General features: G+C 43.7%; 1 protein-coding gene across 1 annotated transcript in view; it reads left to right on the forward strand.

The window, feature by feature from the left end:
• LOC126161992 (protein takeout-like) overlaps nucleotides 1–21,883 on the forward strand; it is a 178,999-nt gene that overhangs the window by 145,600 nt on the left and 11,516 nt on the right. The window contains exon 4 of the mRNA XM_049918192.1: nucleotides 15,795–15,928. Within this exon, the coding sequence (XP_049774149.1) occupies nucleotides 15,795–15,928 (134 nt within the window). The remainder of the gene's footprint in view (nucleotides 1–15,794; nucleotides 15,929–21,883) is intronic.

The raw sequence follows: 21,883 nt of genomic DNA on the forward strand, positions 1-21,883 counted from the left end.
CCCTCGACGATCACCAGTGGTGTACGGCCAGTGTAGGAGATCGCTCCCCACACCATGATGCCGGGTGTTGGCCCTGTGTGCCTCGGTCGTATGCAGTCCTGATTGTGGCGCTCACCTGCACGGCGCCAAACACGCATACGACCATCATTGGCACCAAGGCAGAAGCGACTCTCATCGCTGAAGACGACACGTCTCCATTCGTCCCTCCATTCACGCCTGTCGCGACACCACTGGAGGCGGGCTGCACGATGTTGGGGCGTGAGCGGAAGACGGCCTAACGGTGTGCGGGACCGTAGCCCAGCTTCATGGAGACGGTTGCCAATGGTCCTCGCCGATACCCCAGGAGCAACAGTGTCCCTAATTTGCTGGGAAGTGGCGGTGCGGTCCCCTACGGCACTGCGTAGGATCCTACGGTCTTGGCGTGCATCCGTGCGTCGCTGCGGTCCGGTCCCAGGTCGACGGTCACGTGCACCTTCCGCCGACCACTGGCGACAACATCGATGTACTGTGGAGACCTCACGCCCCACGTGTTGAGCAATTCGGCGGTACGTCCACCCGGCCTCCCGCATGCCCACTATACGCCCTCGCTCAAAGTCCGTCAACTGCACATACGGTTCACGTCCACGCTGTCGCGGCATGCTACCAGTGTTAAAGACTGCGATGGAGCTCCGTATGCCACGGCAAACTGGCTGACACTGACGGCGGCGGTGCACAAATGCTGCGCAGCTAGCGCCATTCGACGGCCAACACCGCGGTTCCTGGTGTGTCCGCTGTGCCGTGCGTGTGATCATTGCTTGTACAGCCCTCTCGCAGTGTCCGGAGCAAGTATGGTGGGTCTGACACACCGGTGTCAATGTGTTCTTTTTTCCATTTCCAGGAGTGTAGATTCAGCACTATGAATATACATTTTACTGCTCCAAAATTCCCTTAATATAGCAGTCTATTTATTATGGAACCAGTAACAACTAAGGAAAGTTGGTTTGAATTCGGAAAGCGTTTGACAACGTAGCATGACATCAGCGGACCAGCGCAAAGCATCCCCTGACAAATGACTTCTAATGAAAGAAATTTTTTCTCCCACAGACCACACATACACCACCCCACCTTCAAACTCATTCCTGAACTAACTGGTGTGTCTGCATGTCTGAATCAAAACGTAAAAATTTCCGACATCCGACGAAAGTGGGGTCAACAGAAGCACCTTTTGCACACTAGTTTTACTCAAAGCTACAAGAGCTTACTCTACTTTCTGTGTTAGCAATGCTACTGTTTACATCCACTACTTGGATTTTTACTGATTTTACTTTGTCAGAAATATTTTTGTCGAGTTGCTCACATATTTTATCACCATCAGCTCCTACCATTTATTTCTGTTTTACGGATATTCCCTTTAGTATTTACTTCTGCAGCCTGTTTAGAGCAGATTTTGGATTCCTGGCCCGTTGTTTCTGTTAACCTCGTTTCTAAAAATTTCTTGCCTTTTTTGTATTCATTGCGATCCTCACCAATCTCTGTTCGAAAATTTTCTCCAATTTCAATCATTATTGGCTTAAAAAATTCAAATGGCTCCAAGCACTATAGAACTTAACATCTGAGGTCATCTGTCCCCCAGACTTAGAACTACTTGAACCTAACTAACCTAAGGACATCATACACATCCATGTCCTAGGCAGGATTCGAACCTGCGACCGTAGCAGCAGCGTGGTTCTGGACTTAAGCGCCTAGAACCGCTCGGCCACTGCGGCCGGCATCATTTTGTCTTACTTTTATTCCCAAACCATAACGACCGGATTCAGTTTTATAATTTAACTATTTCGTTTTCAAATCATTTCCTCCTTTATTTTTTATTACTGGATTCCATGTCACGCTTTAAAACTTTTTTTAAATTCCCTATTACTGCATTCCATTTGATTTTGCAATTCATTATTACTGGATTTTAACTCTTCATCGCCAGCCTGAATCTTAGCAAATAGCAAATGGATCTAACCTGACATCCCTACATTTCCATTTTGCATTTCAAATGGTTCAGTGGAGTCTCTTGCATTATCTAACTCATTTGAAATCTTGAATCATCAAATTCAGTGTCACTATTGGCACTTCCTTTGGTTCATCCCTAACTTCAAATAACCTTCATCTTCAAGTTTCATTTTTACTCCATAACCGTCAGCGACTGGTTCTATATTAATTGTCACATCACCATTTACAGTACACTTCATGTTTGATAAATAAGTTAGAGGCAGTTAATTAATTCAGTAAGAACTCTTGACTTAACTTATTGGCTTGAAATCGATGAGCGCAGCGTACCAGCAATCGTGGTGGAACGCGCCGCAATCTAATGCAGGCAACAAGAGCACCTGAGGCGGCGCTGGTTGTGGCAGGTATCGCTTACTGCAGTAGCGTTGGGAGAGAGGGGCCATGAAATCGGAGAGTGCACACAGCAGCCTGCAGGCCCACTCAGCACTGCGATGAAGGACCACCTCCGTCTGCGCTCAGTGCTGGTGGTGGCCACAACATGATGTCGTCTTCTTCCCCCTCATCACACTCGAGATTGCCGTGGATAGTATCCACTGTCTAGGCTTCACACTCAGGAACAATTCATAACACTGTACACATTGTTTCTTTCACTGGGCCCTGGCACTCTTTCGTTTTGGTATTTTCTTTTCATCTACCGAGTTCAGTTTTTACATCGGTCACTGTCACTTTCTATAATCCCAGACTGTTAGACCTTATAATTAATTTTCTCCGAGACATTTAAGTCTCATCTTTACCCAATCCCGGACTGATCTGCACCATATGTGAGGCTGTGGGTTAAAACTTTCGTTATAGCTTCATGAGATACTGCTAGTTTTTGGTACATTCAATATGCGTCTGTGTGATTTTAAATACCGCTGCCGTTGACAAGTGCCTGCAAAGTATTTGTGTGGACAGCCAGAAAGTGATCAAGAAACCTGTTGCCCCCACTGGCCACCAGGTTCAGATTCCTGCTCGCCAGACTGGTGTAAAATGTTCTACGTCTCTACTTATAATCATAATGGGTCGGGAGTTATGGCGGTAAATGAAAGTTCACTGTTTTAATAAGCAGTATATTAATGAAAAGTTGACATGCACAAATTAATATTTTTCGAGTTCATTTAAGTTTTCCTATTGTAATCAGCACTCAATACAGTTCAGAGGCGACCTCTACTCGAAGTTCCAAATATTGTTAATTATCGTTCCATCTCTAAATTAAGTACCGTGCAGTTAATTGCTTTCCTTAACGGTGGTGAAGAAGCTACGACACTTGCCATGCGTTTTTCTACAACACTACGGTCGGTACACAAAATAAAAACATTGAAACCAAAACACAGGGTTTCCAGTAAATTGTCAGTCCACAAAAGCTAACCTCTACACATTCGCACAAAAATGCGAGATACTAATTTAGTCGATTAACAATCAAGTCAGTCGTCTTCACTGCCGTCCGAGTCTTAGCGCACGCGGTCGTGGACAGAAGTATGTCACATCCTGAAGCGTAGCGAGATACATCACGTGCGACTGATGGTAATCGCATGGGTCTCATACAGTGCTGTGATGGTCCTTATATACTGTCGGTGAGGCTTCGCACTGGAAGGCAAACAGAACAGCTGTGGATGGAATGTCTTAAGCAAATGCAACAGAGATCAAATGGCACCATTTTTAACTACAAGATCTTACATACTGTTCTTAATTGAAGACTAGCAGCTTTCCCAAATTTTCAATGAGCAATAGTGTACTCTATGTATGTTCCATAAAAATGTTAGTTAGATAAATCTTAAAATCCGACATATAGAATTTTTTGCTAACAGAACCGAGGGTAGACAGTGATTTCTCAACTTTCTCTATTCTGTCGTTTGTACCTCCGTAAAGTTACATAAGTATCTTGAAATTTGTTACAGCTGCTTAATTACTATTAATGAAAGTAGTATTGTACTTTCATCATTGTGACTTGCTTCTGAAGGCTAGTTAATCTATCACGATTTTACATATTTAGTACAGAAATCAGTTTTTACTCAATAGCTTACAAAAAAGAAAAGGCATTACTTCATAAAAACCTCTTCGGTATGCCTTTACACAAAACGAGACCGAAAAGTAAAATTTCAGCTTACGTGTAAGGCAGTGTTCCGACTGATTAATCAGCGCCTTGCCCAAACTGCTAAGGACAAGATATGGTTCAAATGGCTCTGAGTACTATGGGACTTAACATCTGATGTCATCAGTCCCCTAGACTTAGAACTACTTAAACCTACCTAGCCTAAGGACAGCACGCACATCCATGCCCGAGGCAAGATGACCGAGCGAGGTGGCGCGGTGGTTAGCACACTGGACTCGCATTCGGGAGGACGACGTTTCAATCCCGTCTCCGGCCATCCTGATTTAGGTTTTTCGTGATTTCCCTAAATCGCTTCAGGCAAATGCCGGGATGGTTCCTTTGACAGGGCACGGCCGATTTCCTTCCCCATCCTTCCCTCACCCGAGCTTGTGCTCCGTCTCTAATGACCTCGTTGTCGTCGGGACGTTAAACACTAATCACCACCACCACCACCGAGGCAAGATTCGAACCTGCGACCGTAGCAGCAGCACGGTTCCGGACTAAAGTGCCTAGAACCGCTCGCCCACAACGGCCGGCGTGCTAAGGACAGAAACTTTAAAATTGGAGAGGGTGTTGATCTTATACTGTGTGCGTCATTTAAGAAGGCGTTTCTCGAAATCCCACCCCCATTTCGGATAAACAGGAGATTGCCTATTAAGGCAATACTGAAGCTAAACCTACAAAAATTACTGTTTGCTTTCTCGCTGAGAGGAAAAGGCATATGCGTTGCAGCATTTTTGGAAATTTAACCCCTATAGGGGTGAAATAGTGAATGAAAGCTTTTTTGGGAAATAAATCATTATTAAAGTACTACTAAAGTATTTTGAAAGCTATATCTATGAAAACCGATATTTGACTTTCCGGTTACAAATAAAAAGTACGTGTTTCAGGGTATCTACAAATGCAACCCATAAAGGGGGGAAATAGGGGATAAAATGCTTTATGAAAATATTTCACTATGAAAAATTTTTAAAGGTAAATCTACTAAAGTTTGAATTTGGCTTCCCTGTTAGAAACAAAAAAAAGCATTTAAGCGTTTTTGGACATCGCCCCCTAAGGAAGTGAAGTAGGCAATGAGAAGTTCTATGAAAATATTTCATTGTGAAAGCATTTTCAAAGTTAAATCTATGAAAATTTTTATTTGGCATCTTGGTTAGAAATAAAACAACATATTTCGTTATTTTAAAAATGTTTGCAGCTATATCTATGAAAACTGGTATTTCACTTTTCTGTTGGATATAAAGAAATGTATGTTAGGGATAAAAAAGTATTTACGGATATATCACTTACAAGAAAGCAAAAAGCAATATTAACAAAAACTATGGACTTCAGCTATCAAAATCGCTTATTCGTCAGAAGTACATTCCGAAAAGTCCATCCTTCTGTGGCCTTAATTAGCGTGAAAAGTTTAGGTGTTGTAATTTGTGAACAACATAAAAATTCGATGAAAGAAAAACAAAAGAAGAAAACCCTGCTGACCATATGCTCTACGAGAGCGAAGCAGCGAGCGCTAAGCTAGTCATTTCGCGGTTTTGAAATTTAGTAAAAAGTGGATTTTTGTGGGACCTGACCAGGAGATCTTGCTGAAACTCAAAATATGCAACATCTGGTGAAGCACTGCGACATTATTAAAATATTTAATTTTACTTTAGATCGTTCGTGCACACTAAAAGCACGGCGGCTTGGCCTTGGCCGGCTGACGGGAAAGTACCCTCATTCACTCGCCACCGTTGTTATGTAGCCACAGCTCTTACTTCCCGAAAAGGTCCTCACAGAATTCGTCGTAAGTGTGTGTAAACAGTCCAGTGGGTGATCCGAATCGAAGAAAATAAACGATACAAGATGAGTCACTCTAGTGTCACTAGCGCATGTCGAAGGTTTCAGAGAATAACAAGAACTGTTGGAAAAGTGGGGGAGGGGTACGATATATACGGACACCGTCGCATTAGTGCACCGACCCACGTGACATCCCTGCGGAAGCAGCCTCCGTGGTAGCGAGCTGTCTGAACACCTCTTACGATACTAAAGGTCATCCTCCGTCAACAACCCAACACACTGAAACGTTGTTTGTGCTGTCCCCTATCTCTTCCCCGTAGAGACATGTTGTATCTACCGCACATATTAAGAGACTTAAGTTTTTCATTTTTGACTTATGTACACTACTGGCCATTAAAATTGCTACACCAAAAAGAAATGCAGATGATAAATGGGTATTCATTGGACAAATATATTATACTAGAACTGACGTGTGATTACATTTTCGCGCAATTTGGGTGCATAGATCCTGAGAAATCAGTACCCAGAACAACCACCTCTGGCCGTAATAACGGCCTTGATACGCCTGGGCATTGAGTCAAACAGAGGTTGGATGGCTTGTAGCCGGCCGGGGTGGCCAAGCGGTTAAAGGCGCTACAGTCTGGAACCGCGCGGCCGCTACGGTCGCAGGTTCGAATCCTGTCTCGGGCATGGATGTGTGTGATGTCCTTAGGTTAGTTAGGTTTAAATAGTTCTAAGTTCTAGGGGACTGATGATCTTGGAAGTGCTCAGAGCCATTTGAACCATTTTGATGGCGTGTACAGGTACAGCTGCCCATGCAGCTTCAACACGACACCACAGTTCATCAAGAGTAGTGACTGGCGTATTGTGACGAGCCAGTTGCTCGGCCACCATTGACCAGACGTTTTCAATTGGTGAGAGATCTGGAGAACGTGCTGGCTAGGGCAGCAGTCGAACATTTTCTGTGTCCAGAAAGGCCCGTACGGGACCTGCAACATGCGGTCGTGCATTATCCTGCTGAAATGTAGGGTTTCGAAAGGGTCGAATGAAGGGTAGAGCCACGGGTCGTAACACATCTGAAATGTCGAATGTTCAAAGTGCCGTCAATGCGAACAAGAGGTGACCGAGACGTGTAACCAATGGCACCCCATACCATCACGCCGGGTGATACGCCAGTATGGCGATGACGAATATACGCTTCCAATGTGCGTTCACCGCGATGTCGCTAAACACGGATGCGACCATCATGATGCTGTAAACAGAACCTGGATTCATCCGAAAAAATGACGTTTTGTCATTCGTGCACCCAGGTTTGTCGTTGAGTACACCATCGCAAGCGCTCCTGTCTGTGATGCAGCGTCAAGGGTAACCGCAGCCATGGTCTCCGAGCTGATAGTCGATGCTGCTGCAAACGTCGTCGAACTGTTCGTGCAGATGGTTGTTGTGTCGCAAACGTCCCCATGGGTTGAATCAGGGAGCGAGACATGGCTGCACGATCCGTTACATCCATGCGGATAAGATGCCTGTCATCTCGACTGTTAGTGATACGGGGCCGTTGGGATCCAGCACGGCGTTCCGTATTACCCTCCCGAACCCACCGACTCCATATTCTGCTAACAGTCATTGGATCTCGACCAACGCGAGCAGCAATGTCGCGATGCGATAAACCACAATCGCGATAGGCTACAATCCGACCTTTATCAAAGTCGGAAACGTGATGGTACGCATTTCTCCTTCTTACACGAGACATCAGAATAACGTTTCACCAGGCAACGCCGGTCAACTGCTGTTTGTGTATGAGAAATCGGTTGGAAACTTTCCTCATATCAGCACGTTGTAGGTGTCGCCACCGGCGCCAACCTTGTGTGAATGCTCTGAGGAGCTAATCATTTGCATATAACAGCATCTTCTTCCTGTCTGTTAAATTTCGCGTCTGTAGCACGTCATCATGGTGCTGTAGCAATTTTAATGGGCAGTAGTGTATTACCAGCTTTAGGTTGGTCTTGATGCATCCATTACAATATATTTCTTGCTCGCTGATCAGCATAAGCACTGTGGCCACCATGTATCGCAGAATTGATTACTTATTGATCAAGGCGTGTAACGGAACACAGAAACATCTACGACAGGTTTCGGAGAGATAGAACATTGTATCGGTCCACACTGAGTGCAGAAAATATTATAGTGATTTTGAAGAAGGTACAATTGTATTGATATGTCACTGTATGGCATGTTATCAGACAGCGTCAATACTTACGGAAGCATTCAGCATTGAATAATTGTCATTTAATCATGAAAAATAGAAACATCACTCACGGATTAGGCCTTAAGCCTGTTCAACTGGCCTACTGCTGCCTTCCAGGCAGTACGAGGAGTGATCTATGATCGTGAGATATTTCATTAGTATATCGCCAATCCCTCCAGCCGTTATTGCCAGCAGATGAACCCTGGCGATGCCGCTGGTTCTTTATTCAAACAGCTCCTTATTTGCCCTCACAAGGGCTGAGTGGATCCTGTACCAGACATCCCTACCGCAGAAAAACAACTGAGAAGTTGCAAGAAAATCAAACCTGGGTCATTGCGCACCGAAGGTAGCCACGCCTACCGTTCGGTTACGGAAGCATCCAGTATTATTCAATAAATAAACACGAAAATTCAGTAATGAAATTACATAAGTCAAAAATAGAACAGAAGCAGCCCCATATAATTCCTAATCCCCGCAGCATTATTGACTAAATAGGACTGCAAGGTGAACCTAATCTACATTCAAGGATGACTCAATGAAAATCCAATGTTGATCCTAGTACATGGAACAAAACCTCGAACAAAACAACAGATTTAGCCTTGGTGACAAAGAAAGCACGTCTGTAGAGCGGTAAGTCGTGTAAATAAAATAATACGACAAAGAGCAGAACTAGCAGGCAACAGTCTCGCCATGAATTCCTGTATATTGCAGTTCAGAAATTGCCGTCACAGTAAAACACAAGATAAAGGCGTCTGATCTTAACAAACAGGATCTTGAGAGATGCAGGCCGTGTCCACACATAGAAGCATGCAAGTAGGGCCAGCAGTCTGTAGAAAAGGAGTACAGCTTCGTCTATCGCCCACATGGCCAAGCTAACTCAGATCTTAACCACTCAATCACCTGATCAGTAAGAATGGCTCTACCTCGAAATTCATTGTACAGATGTCCTCTCCATCGAGGTATACGAGTTATAACGAGAGATGGCGCTACAGACTGCCATATTGGATCCCCCAAAACATCAGCGAACTACTGTTTATACACTCCTGGAAATTGAAATAAGAACACCGTGAATTCATTGTCCCAGGAAGGGGAAACTTTATTGACACATTCCTGGGGTCAGATACATCACATGATCACACTGACAGAACCACAGGCACATAGACACAGGCAACAGAGCATGCACAATGTCGGCACTAGTACAGTGTATATCCACCTTTCGCAGCAATGCAGGCTGCTATTCTCCCATGGAGACGATCGTAGAGATGCTGGATGTAGTCCTGTGGAACGGCTTGCCATGCCATTTCCACCTGGCGCCTCAGTTGAACCAGCGTTCGTGCTGGACGTGCAGACCACGTGAGACGACGCTTCATCCAGTCCCAAACATGCTCAATGGGGGACAGATCCGGAGATCTTGCTGGCCAGGGTAGTTGACTTACACCTTCTAGAGCACGTTGGGTGGCACGGGATACATGCGGACGTGCATTGTCCTGTTGGAACAGCAAGTTCCCTTGCCGGTCTAGGTATGGTAGAACGATGGGTTCGATGACGGTTTGGATGTACCGTGCACTATTCAGTGTCCCCTCGACGATCACCAGTGGTGTACGGCCAGTGTAGGAGATCGCTCCCCACACCATGATGCCGGGTGTTGGCCCTGTGTGCCTCGGTCGTATGCAGTCCTGATTGTGGCGCTCATCTGCACGGCGCCAAACACGCATACGACCATCATTGGCACCAAGGCAGAAGCGACTCTCATCGCTGAAGACGACACGTCTCCATTCGTCCCTCCATTCACGCCTGTCGCCTGTCGCGACACCACTGGAGGCGGGCTGCACGATGTTGGGGCGTGAGCGGAAGACGGCCTAACGGTGTGCGGGACCGTAGCCCAGCTTCATGGAGACGGTTGCCAATGGTCCTCGCCGATACCCCAGGAGCAACAGTGTCCCTAATTTGCTGGGAAGTGGCGGTGCGGTCCCCTACGGCACTGCGTAGGATCCTACGGTCTTGGCGTGCATCCGTGCGTCGCTGCGGTCCGGTCCCAGGTCGACGGGCACGTGCACCTTCCGCCGACCACTGGCGACAACATCGATGTACTGTGGAGACCTCACGCCCCACGTGTTGAGCAATTCGGCGGTACGTCCACCCGGCCTCCCGCATGCCCACTATACGCCCTCGCTCAAAGTCCGTCAACTGCACATACGGTTCACGTCCACGCTGTCGCGGCATGCTACCAGTGTTAAAGACGGCGATGGAGCTCCGTATGCCACGGCAAACTGGCTGACACTGACGGCGGCGGTGCACAAATGCTGCGCAGCTAGCGCCATTCGACGGCCAACAGCGCGGTTCCTGGTGTGTCCGCTGTGCCGTGCGTGTGATCATTGCTTGTACAGCCCTCTCGCAGTGTCCGGAGCAAGTATGGTGGGTCTGACACACCGGTGTCAATGTGTTCTTTTTTCCATTTCCAGGAGTGTAGATGATTCTTGCTTTCAATTTCTGTCATAACCACGCAACAGTTGTTTTAAAAAGAATATGCTACAGTGCTGTCGAAAATAACATCAGAGCGTCGATTTTCTGCTCTTAACTGCATATCTGATCCAATAATACGTCTTTACCGTTTCCCTGGCAAGGGAAACGGTGAAGACCTCAACGGCAGTGAAGGTGGCGATGAAGATCATCAGAACGGCGGAACTGGTGGAAGAGGTAAGCTTTTGTATAAAAGCACCAGACTGTAGCGTCTGTTCCCACAGTGCGAGGCTACAAAAGTCGTCTGTTCCACAAGTTAGTGGCGGCCTCACTTATAACTCTAAGCTAAATGCTTGAATTTTTATCATGGAAAGGTTCAACCACCTTTCCCCAAACCAAACTTTAACCCAAGACATGATGGTAAATTTCAAAAGGAAAACTACTCCAGGAAGTAACCGATCTTCCATCGCTATTCATGGCGGTTCATCTAGGCCTTTTGATTCTGGAGAGACTATAACATCATGTATGGAAGAGTCGGAGCTTCCTAGTACTTCTTCAAAGATAAGACCCAAGAAAAAACACTTACTGGGGACTCTGAACATCAACACACTGATGAAAGTTGGAAAACTGAAACACCTAACAGATACTCTCAGTCAACGCAACATACTTATATTAGCACTTCAAAATGAAAATGCATTTCAGTCAGGTGGATACAGGATCTACAAAGGAAACCAGCCATTAAAAATTCCAATAATACGACATATTAGGAACAGCGTTTATGGTCAAACAGCAGCTTACGGCATCAATAACTAATTTTAGCTCCCCATCAGAAGGAATTTTATTTCTGATGTTCAAGTCAGGCAATAAATGTTACACTATTATAAATGCACATGCACCTATCGACCAACAAAACAGAACAAATGCTGACAAAGTGGAAGACTTTTGGCAAACGCTAGAACACGAAACATCCATATTACCAAAAGAACGTATAAAAATTTTAGTGGGCGACTTTAATGCACAAGTTGGCAAACAAATAAAATTTAAATCAGTAGTTGGAGATTATCCAGCACATGAAAGAACCAACAGAAATGGGGAAAGACTCATAGATTTTTGTAAAGAATTTAATCTAAAACTAATGTCGACATTTTTCAGGAAACTTGCAAGAAACAATAAAAACGTGGGTATCACCTAAACTACAAGGAAATCTTGGATGTCAGAGTGAGGAAGGACCTAAACATAGACTCAGACCATTATCTGATTGAAATAAAGACTATGTTCCAACCGAACAAAACTAAACCAAAACCAATAATATTTCCAAGAGTAAACACTAAATTTCTCATGCAAAATCAGGACAAATTCTGTGATATACTAAACACAAGAAAAATGGATGATTGGGAAAAAACTGAAGAAACAATGCTAAGGTGAGTTAAAGAAATGGGACAACCACGAAGAATACTAAGACACGGATGGTGGAACGAGCTGTGTGATGAAGCAATTGACAATCGACAATCGACTAAAGGCATGGAAAAAGTGGAACGGTAATAAGAAACATGAATACTGGGGAGAGTTTAAAAAGGAAGGAAAAGACAGCCAAAATCATCAGATCAGTGAAAATAAAATATGACAGATTAGAAGAAATGGATTCAGACTTTAAAAGGAACAACACTAGAGACTTCTATAAGACTTTCAGTGACGTTTTAACAGGATTCCAGTCACAAAGTTTACATTTTAATGATAAAAATGGAAAAATGGTTTTCAGCTATAAAGATAATTGCAAATTTTACCTGAATACTTTGAAAATATATTAAATTGTGAAGAGCCTAATGACAGGTTACAATTTAAAAAACCACAACATGAAAAGTACCATCGGAACCACTAGAAGAAATAGAAAAGATTATCAAAGCATTGAAGAATAACAAAGCACCAGGAAAGGATGGGATAGTAGCAGAAATGTGGAAACTAGGGGGCTTATCCGCATTGCAGAAAATTCCAAAAGTAATTAAAGACATTTGGCCAAAAGGACTCATACCCAGTAACTGGAAACAAACATTGATCCATTCTCTCCATAAAAAATGAGATAAAACAGACACCAACAACTACAGGGGCATATCCTGGTTACCAGTGACATACAAAATACTTTCTAAAACAATTTTAAGGAGAATCGAGGAACAATCAGGACCTAATATAGCATTTATCAAGCAGGATTTAGAATAGATAGATCATGTGCAGAACAGATTCTTCATTTAAAAACAATTTTGAGAGTGAGAGATATACAAAATAAAAATATAGTAGTTACTTTCGCAGACTTCAAGAAGGCCTACGACTCAGTTAACAGACAAACACTACTCCAGATACTTTACGAATCAGGGAACACCAGAAGACTTGTTGAACAAACGCTCCGAGATACAACATCAAGAATTAAGTTTCAAGGCGAAATTTCTGAGCCATTCAAAATCAGAACAGGAGTTCGACAAGGAGATGGACTGTCTCCAATTCTCTTTAACTTGGTTTTAGATAAAATAGTAAAAACATGGGAAAGCACAATAAACACCAGAGGCACAAAGGGTATAAACATGGGCCAAGGAAAGAAAAAATTTGAAGTGAAATGTTTAGCCTTTGCGGATGATATGGCATTGATTACTGAAAACCGAGCAGACGTAACAGTTATGCTTGATCTGTTACACGAGATTGCTGAAAAGACTGGGCTAAAAATATCCTATGAAAAAACCGAGTATATGGAAAAATTAAGAGTTGATACATTCAAATACCTGGGGGAGTGGATCCAAGCCAATGGACTGGATAACACAACAAATAAAGAAAGAATAAAAAAGTTAGAATTTGCTTATAAATTAACACAAAACTGCTACAGTAAGAAATCAATATCCATACAAGCGAAGATTAGACATTATAATTCAATTATTAGGACACAAGCAACGTATGGATCAGATAGCCTAACACTGAATAAGAAAGGCGAATTAAGAGAACTAGGAAAAAGAGAGAGAAAAATAGTAAGAAAAATTCTAGGTCCTGAGAAAAACAAGGAAAATAGGTGGATTTAAAAGAGAAATGAAGACTTATACAAAAATACAGAAATTATCACAGATACAATGATTAAGAGACGGCTAAAATGTTATGGACATTTGAAAACGATGGAAGAAACACGGATTACAAAGAAAATTTTTAATTACGTTAGTAAGCTGAAAAAAAACTGTAGGATGGATAGAAGCAGTAAAGAAAGATGCCAACAAAATAGGTGTTTCAGAAGAAATAATACGTGATAGAAATCACTTCAGGCTACTAATAGAAAACGCACACTAAGAAGAAGATGAGCCAAAACCTCGACCCAAGAGAGTTTGGACAGATGAGCAGAGACGAGCAGTTAGCGAGAAAATGAAGAAGTACTGGGAAGAACGGAAGAAAAAGAAACACCATAATTCTTAAGTTGTATGCTGTCCATAGCTGGCCAAATTCAAAAATAAAATAATACGAACAGTTTCGCTCCTTCATGTAACTTTGTTTTCCATATACGTTTTGAATAACCAAATAGAGAAGTAAACGATGTGAAAAGTCTTCTTTCGTAATCCAGCATTTTATTTAATACAGGCTGGCAAAACCTGATAGTCGGTCTATGTCCTCTTCCCGAAAATGCTGAGAGCATATATTGCTATGTTTACTCGGTTCCAAATCTTTCCTCCTCATAGCGTTCACCTAGCGAGCTTTTCGAGTCGGATTTGTGGGAAATCTAAAGTCAAATTAACATAAATAAAAACACTACAGAAAACTTAAAGCGCACTAGCAAAACTCATTTGCGTGGAAGAAAATAGCGCTTCAATGAGTCAATTTAGGAATGAACTGTGATCCTTTTACACCTTAGAATATAATCAAATTGATTAGAACACCCGTAAAAGACACAAAAGGGCATTTTTGATCAAAACATTTCCACCAGAAGATAATATTTGAGGCACCTACCATGACGGACGTCGGCTTCAAGTTCGTGACGTCATGACAACTCCTCTTATTTTACGTCAACGGTGCTTTTAATGTGCAGCCAAAGACGTGACTTTCCTAGCAGACGATAAGAGTGCACAGAGTGTTTTTGCACCTCGTAAGCGACTTACAATTCGCGTAGTGATAAATAATATAAAAGACATATTCTAACAGACGGCTTTCGAAAGTACAGATTATCTTCGTGTAAGGAAGAGGCGTTTTGAGACGTGTAAAAAGTCAAGAAAAGCCAGCTTATGTAAAGTGGAAGTGTAAAGCACAAGTTTTACACTGATGCAGAGGGTATTTATTCAGTGTCAGAATGATGGTTGTGATCTTAATCTATATTTACAGTTTTTCCACATCAAAAATCATGTGGCACGATACTGTCGCACAATTAACAACTGAGTGAAGTTCTTCAAAAGCGGAGTTGTAGCTCCGAAGCTTTTAGAAGCCTACTACCGGAAACAGTAAGATAAAGACATTTCATTCATATGCTGCAACCCTTAAATCGATTACCCTGCCGAATGGAGTTCAGATGACGGGACGGCTATCATATTTACATTTTTCGTGTTAGTCCTAAATCACAATAGGCAGGCAATTGCAAGAACTGCGTGAAGTTTTTCAAAAGCGGACTTGTAGCTCCAAAGCGCTTTGGATGTCGTAAAATCAATATACCGTAAACTAGTGATTGGAGGTGTTTTATTATTACTTAAATACCGTAACCAAACAGGTACGTCCAAATACAAAAATGTCAGTTAATGATGTTCTCCAGATGACTTTAGAGTACTTTTCAGAATGTTTCCAAGTGACATAGCTGGAGCCGGCCGCTGTGGCCGAGCGGTTCTAGGCGCTTCAGTCCGGAACCGCGCTGCTGCTACGGTCGCAGGTTCGAATCCTGCCTCGGGCATGGATGTGTGTGATGTCCTTAGGTTAGTTAGGTTTAAGTAGTTCTAAGTTCTAGGGGACTGATGACATCAGATGTTAAGTCCCATAGTGCTTGGAGCCATTTTTGACATAGCTGGAGAATACTTTTAAAACACTTGATATCTTTTGCCTTCTTTTTGTGGTGATGTAGGCCAATGTTCAGCAATGTGGATGTGTTACTAATAGACACAAGACATTAGCCTGTCAACAAATACGGCAGTTTTACAGTGCTTTACCTCCCATAGTTGCCTTACTATACGAGTTGTAGTTATTGTTGCTTCGTGTGATCTCTTGCAGGGCGAATCTGCTGGACAGCAAGTTCGAGGTGATCAGCAAGACACCGAGCTTCACCGTTCACGGTGCCTTCGAAGGACGTGGAGCCCTTCTCACTTTTCCGCTAGTCGCCAATGGCCTCTTCTGGATCAACATGAGTAAGTGACTCATCCAACTCGGAAAATTTGTTGCTCTTATCTTCATCAACATTGTAACATTCCTAATCTACCTCTCTCAGCAAAATGCTTGTATCCACAGAGTGAGGTAGCGTGCTATTAATGGATTGATTTGTATTGGTGATTGAGAAGGAACTGCTTGAGAGCGAGGTCGCAAAAGGCCAATGATTTTTACGGCATTCGATGTCCCACATATTGACTACCTTGCAACCGCAATATTGGCTGCTAATGGCAGCAGAGGGTGGGACTGCAGGTATCCAATGATGAGCACAGCATGATGCTACGGAGCGTAAGTGCTTAATCGACAAGAAACTCCAACAGTGCTAGAGTGCCAGTGGTGTTGGTCTACATAAGAGTAGTGCAACGACAAACAAAGCCAAAATTACATTACATCTACAACAACATTTCGTCAGAAAGGAACCCAGGGAATTTCGCAGAGTGTGAAAGAAGTGGCAGATGAAATATTAGCATTAGTGCAAGATGAATCAGTGGAATGTGTGGTGTCGTATACACTCGACTGTGTACATGAGAATTACAATGATGACAATATGTGGTTAATAAGTGAAAGCGTTACTGAAACAGAAGTCGAGTCATGTAGTTCACCTTCCTTATCGGACAGGGAGCTACAAATTCCGTCTCCAGTGAAGAGTTGTAAAGGACACTCCTTGTCCAAGGAACGGATACTAAACATAATTACTACATGGAAGATTGTCCGCAGTGTAGTAAAAAAAATGATTATGAACAGATTTCGAATAAGTCCTTAGCAGTATGATTCTGCAGCGCCTAAGAAAAAAACAAAGGATATTCAAGGGAAGACAAGGCGCACATGCTACAAAAACGGTATTTGCGCGTTTCAAGGATCCTCGATACAATTTAGAGGGTGTGTATAATGTGACCTACTAGTTTATGCACATCAAATTGCGCCTGACATAAATTATTGAAGGGAAGCAGTGGATGGTTGCATAACTTCAAACAGTGCTGCAGACTTGGAAGGCGTAAGATAACGAAATTTCAAACAAAGTGTCAAGTTCATGATGCACAGCGAACTGCGGAATCGCCCGAACATTTGTAGATGAGATAAACATACTTATCCCACAGTTCAGTAACGAATCTGTTTTCAACTCCGACCAATCGGGATTTGAAAAAAATGGTTCAAATGGCTCTGAGCACTATGGGACTTAACTTCTAAGGTCATCAGTCCCCCAGAACTTAGAACTACTTAAACCTAACTAACCTAAGGACATCACACACATCCATGCCCGAGGCAGGATTCGAACCTGCGACCGTAGCGGTAGCGCGGTTCCAGACTGCTGCGCCTACAACCGCTCGGCCACCCCGACCGGCTCGGGATTTGAAGAGGAAATGCGTATGAAAGGAACCTTGGATATCAGAAGTACCAAAAGAGTTGTATCAAGATCGACTAACATCGATACCTTAATGCATTCGTGCACATTTATGACAACTGTTAATCTGGATGGTAAATTGGCTGGAACTTTATTTATTTATTGTGCTGCAAGAAGTTGGAGGTGCTCCGCCCCCTACGATTTTTTTTTCTCGTACTTGATCTTGCACGGGCAGTAAGAGATATTTATGTCACAGCAAGCAATAATGGAAAAAAGGGGCATATAAGAACTGCAGGCTATGGTATGATCACTGCTTTTTGCCAATAGCTGGTCAAAATAACTTGCTTTTGCTTCATTAATTGTCTTCGTACCAAAACGTTTAGAGTAGATTATTCGATCTGAAAAGTGTGTGACGTTGCAGTTCATACCAGCTCGAACCACTAGACAAATTCAGCCACTGCATGTTTATTTTATCCGTGCGTATAAAATACATTATCGCGCTACCTGCAACTACGCATTAAAGGAGAGCCAGTTTCTCGATATGCTTCACGACAGACTGTTTCGTATTAGGCCGTATGCCATCACATTCCATCATTTCCCATCACCCCGTTACACCAACATGATTCTATATACATTATTTAAGAGTGGATATCTAGTTGAACGTTCTGCACGGTTTCTGACTTCCCAAGGAGTTAGCCGGCCGCGGTGGTCTAGCGGTTCTGGCGCTGCAGTCCGGAACCGCGGGACTGCTACGGTCGCAGGTTCGAATCCTGCCTCGGGCATGGGTGTGTGTCATGTCCTTAGGTTAGTTAGGTTTAAGTAGTTCTAGGTTCTAGGGGACTTATGACCTAAGATGTTGAGTCCCATAGTGCTCAGAGCCATTTGAACCATTTGGAACCCAAGGAGTTCGCCTTCGATCTTGATGGTGCGAATCTTTGTGGTCACTGTGGCCCGTCGTTTTTCATTCATTGTATATGGTGCAAGTTAATGGCTTGTTTTCACCATTTTTTCAATTTGGACGATGTCAGTTTTCTGAAGTCTGATACATACATCCGATAGAAGAGTGAGCTCTGCACCTCATGGACTCTCAAATGAGCCTTACTAAAGACTGAACGCGTGGCTTCACACTCAAGGAATTCCTCGTGAGTGAAATGGCAGTAACGTTCGTTTACACTTTCTGTCCGCACTGTTCCACACCGTCAGTCAGACTCTCCTAACGTCCACGCCTGCCGCGCCGAAGCTTATATAAGCCTGCTGCCGGAAAAATGAAGACAACAACAGTACATTCATATGCTGCAAGCTTTAAGTCGATTACCTTGGAGAACGGAGTTCAGACCACGGTCCGGCTTACGATATCCAGATTTTTCATGGCATTCGTAAATCACAACAGGCAGGTTTCTGAATGGTTTCTTCCATAAGATCGCCACCGACTGATTCCCCATCATTGTCCATACGATCACTAAAAGTGGAAAAGTGGTGTCCATGTCTACAGGACTTCTCTTTTATTATTATTCTTTTTGTAGAGTGGGATTCAAATTCCCATACGACGATCCTGGTTTAGGTTCTCTTTGGCTTTTCTGAGCACATCGGGTTAACTATGAATTTTTCTTCCAAACTTGCTTTAAAAAAAGGACAGTACAGATTGCTGCTTAACATAGTTTTATTGGGCTGGTGCATAAGTTCATAGTGTTTTTTCGTAAGCTTAATAAACACAACAGAGACGCATAACAGAGACTTAAGTCGTCAATAATATATTCCCTTCACCGTTTACAATAGTCTGCCAAAGCTGCAGTAACTTCCAGATTCCGCGAGCGCAGAAATCGCGTGGTTTTGAGGCGAAGAACACATCGAGCCATGTCTCGAGCGCATTTTCATCCAGAAAGGAGGCTCCTTGAATGTTATTTGGTAGAGAGCGGAAAAGGTGAGTGTTTTTCGTCTTTCTAGTAGAATGCGGGCGGGCATTATCGCCGAGTACCATCGCTTCGCCGCGCGGAGTGGCCGTGGGGTTTGAGGCGCCATGTCACGGATTGCGCGGTCACTCCCACCGGAGGTTCGAGTACTCCCTCGGGAACGGGTGTTTGTTGTTCTTAGCATAAGTTAGTTTAAGTAGTGTCCAAGTCTAGGGACAGATGACCTCAGCAATTTGGTCCCTTTGGAATACACACACATTTTAACCATCACTTCACGCAGTCTTCCTGCTTGTTGTTCTTGGATTACATCTGCAAGACATTTCTGTTGTTGCAATAAATGTCAGCAGTATTGGTTACACCTAGGGGAAGCATTTCGTAGTACACCACACCTTCGCTGTTCCATCAGATGCTTAATATTATCTTTTGTGAATGTGTGCTGGACTGTGTATGGGGAGCTGTTGCTTCTTTTTTGGCTCAACCATTCCTTTCGTTTCCTTATGTTAACATAAAGACACCATTTCTCGCCACAATTGACGATATAGGATAGGAATGGTCGCTGTCGTTTATGAGCCAACTGATGACGAGCAAGCAGACATGGACATTTGGCCACCCGCTGAATTTTGTGATTTTGTCTTGGAGCATGCGGTATCCACACTTCCGGTTTTTGAACCCTCTCCATTGCATGAAAATGTTGCACTGTGGTGGAATGATTACAGTTTGTCACGTTTGCCAGTTCTCGTGTGGATTAATGCGTTTAAACGATTTTCATCAAACCCCGAAGGTCTTCCTGAACGTGGAGAGTCACTAATGTCAAAACGATCTTCTATAAAATGAGAAACTATTTTCTTGTTGTGCTCTGTCCAATGGCTTTATTCCCATACACGGCGTAAATGTTTGTGGCTTCCTCCGCTGCTACCACTCCTCTATTGATCTCAAACAGAAGAATACGTCGAATGTTCTGATTTCTCCACTTGGCACTCCATTTTCTATACATACTTATACAGGGTGTCCGAAAAGTCTTTCCCTGATAACACAAATTGATAACTCAGGCTAGAAGTAAGATACAAATATGAAACTGGTGTCTAATTGTTTACAAACTATCAAAGTTTTTTTTTCACACATCAGTAAACTTCCACATGAGCACCCTTGGTAGCACGTAGCACATCTAGGCGATATTCAATTTCCGTCCACACATTAGCCATCACTGGAGGGATCGATTCAACGACTGTGGTTATCCGTTGCCGCAGGGTTTCAAGATCTGGTACACTTGTTCGGTAGACCTCGTCCTTGACATAACCCCATATGTCAGGAGAGCGTGTGTTGTGGGTTGGCAAGAGAGCCAACCCGGTACTACTAGAGGAAGCCGAAAGGCACGGGTTTTAGCTCACTCAGACTGGCGTGAGGTCTGGAACAGGTCAAGGGCCGGCCGGTGTGGCCGAGCGGTTCTAAGCGCTTCAGTCTGGAACCGCGCGCCTGCTACGGTCGCAGGTTCGAATCCTGCCTCGGGCATGGATGTGTGTGATGTCCTTAGGTTAGTTAGGTTTAAGTAGTTCTAAGTTTTAGGGGACTGATGACCTCAGATGTTAAGTCCCATAGTGCTCAGAGCCATTTGAATCATTTTGAACAGGTCAATGAAATTAGACTTTAGCAAAAAACGTACGTTGCTGCTGGAATACTTAACTTTAATCCATAAATGGTGAACATCGCTCTTGATGGTACATTATTCATAATCTCAATAGTAACTGATAATGGCGCCTTGCTAGGTCGTAGCAAATGACGTAGCTGAAGGCTATGCTAACTATCGTCTCGGCAAATGAGAGCGCAATTTGTCAGTGAACCATCGCTAGCAAAGTCGGTTGTACCACTGAGGCGAGTGCTAGGAAGTCTCTCTAGACCTGCCGTGTGGCGGCGCTCGGTCTGCAATCACTGATAGTGGCGACATGCGGGTCCGACGTATTCTAACGGACCGCGGCCGATTTAAAGGCTATCACCTAGCAAGTGTGGTGTCTGGCGGTGACACCACAGCGTGGAGGCCAAACCGTTGGCCCATAAAGACCAATCCATCGCCCAGGAAAGCTCATATCGAGATAGGCACGGACGTCCAAACCCCAATGAGGCGGTGCACCGTCTTGCTGAAACAAGACATCGGGGTGATACTGAAGCAGCTGAGGAACAGCATACAGTTGCAACATGTCCAGATACACTGCAGATGTGATGGTAGCCTCAGCGAAGAAGAATGGCCCGATAATTCGATCGTGCAATAGCGCGCACCAAACATTCAGCTTTGGACTGCCTCTGGTGCACTCCATGACCTCGCCAGGGGGTTGTGAACCCCAAATGCGCACATTATGGCGATTCACTACTCCACTGACAAAAAAGGTCGCTTCGTCGGAAAAGGTAATTCGTCTGAAATAACCATCATCGTCCTCAATACGTGATAGCATTTCGACCGCAAAGTCATATCGACGTATACTGCCATTGGGCAACAAGGCCTGAACGATTTGCACTTTGTATGCACGAAACAATAAACGTTTGTGTAAAATGTCATGGTCTTTTCGGACACCCTGTACATCTGATCAAATACCCTACTTTTATAGAAATATTGGAGTTCACTGCGGAGAAATTCCATTCACAGAAAACATAACAGGCACAAAATTGGCAGTCTAACGCACTGTTTGGTCATG

The sequence above is a fragment of the Schistocerca cancellata genome, chromosome 2 (assembly GCF_023864275.1).
Source record: "Schistocerca cancellata isolate TAMUIC-IGC-003103 chromosome 2, iqSchCanc2.1, whole genome shotgun sequence".
In the NCBI taxonomy this organism is placed as follows: Eukaryota; Metazoa; Arthropoda; class Insecta; order Orthoptera; family Acrididae; genus Schistocerca; species Schistocerca cancellata.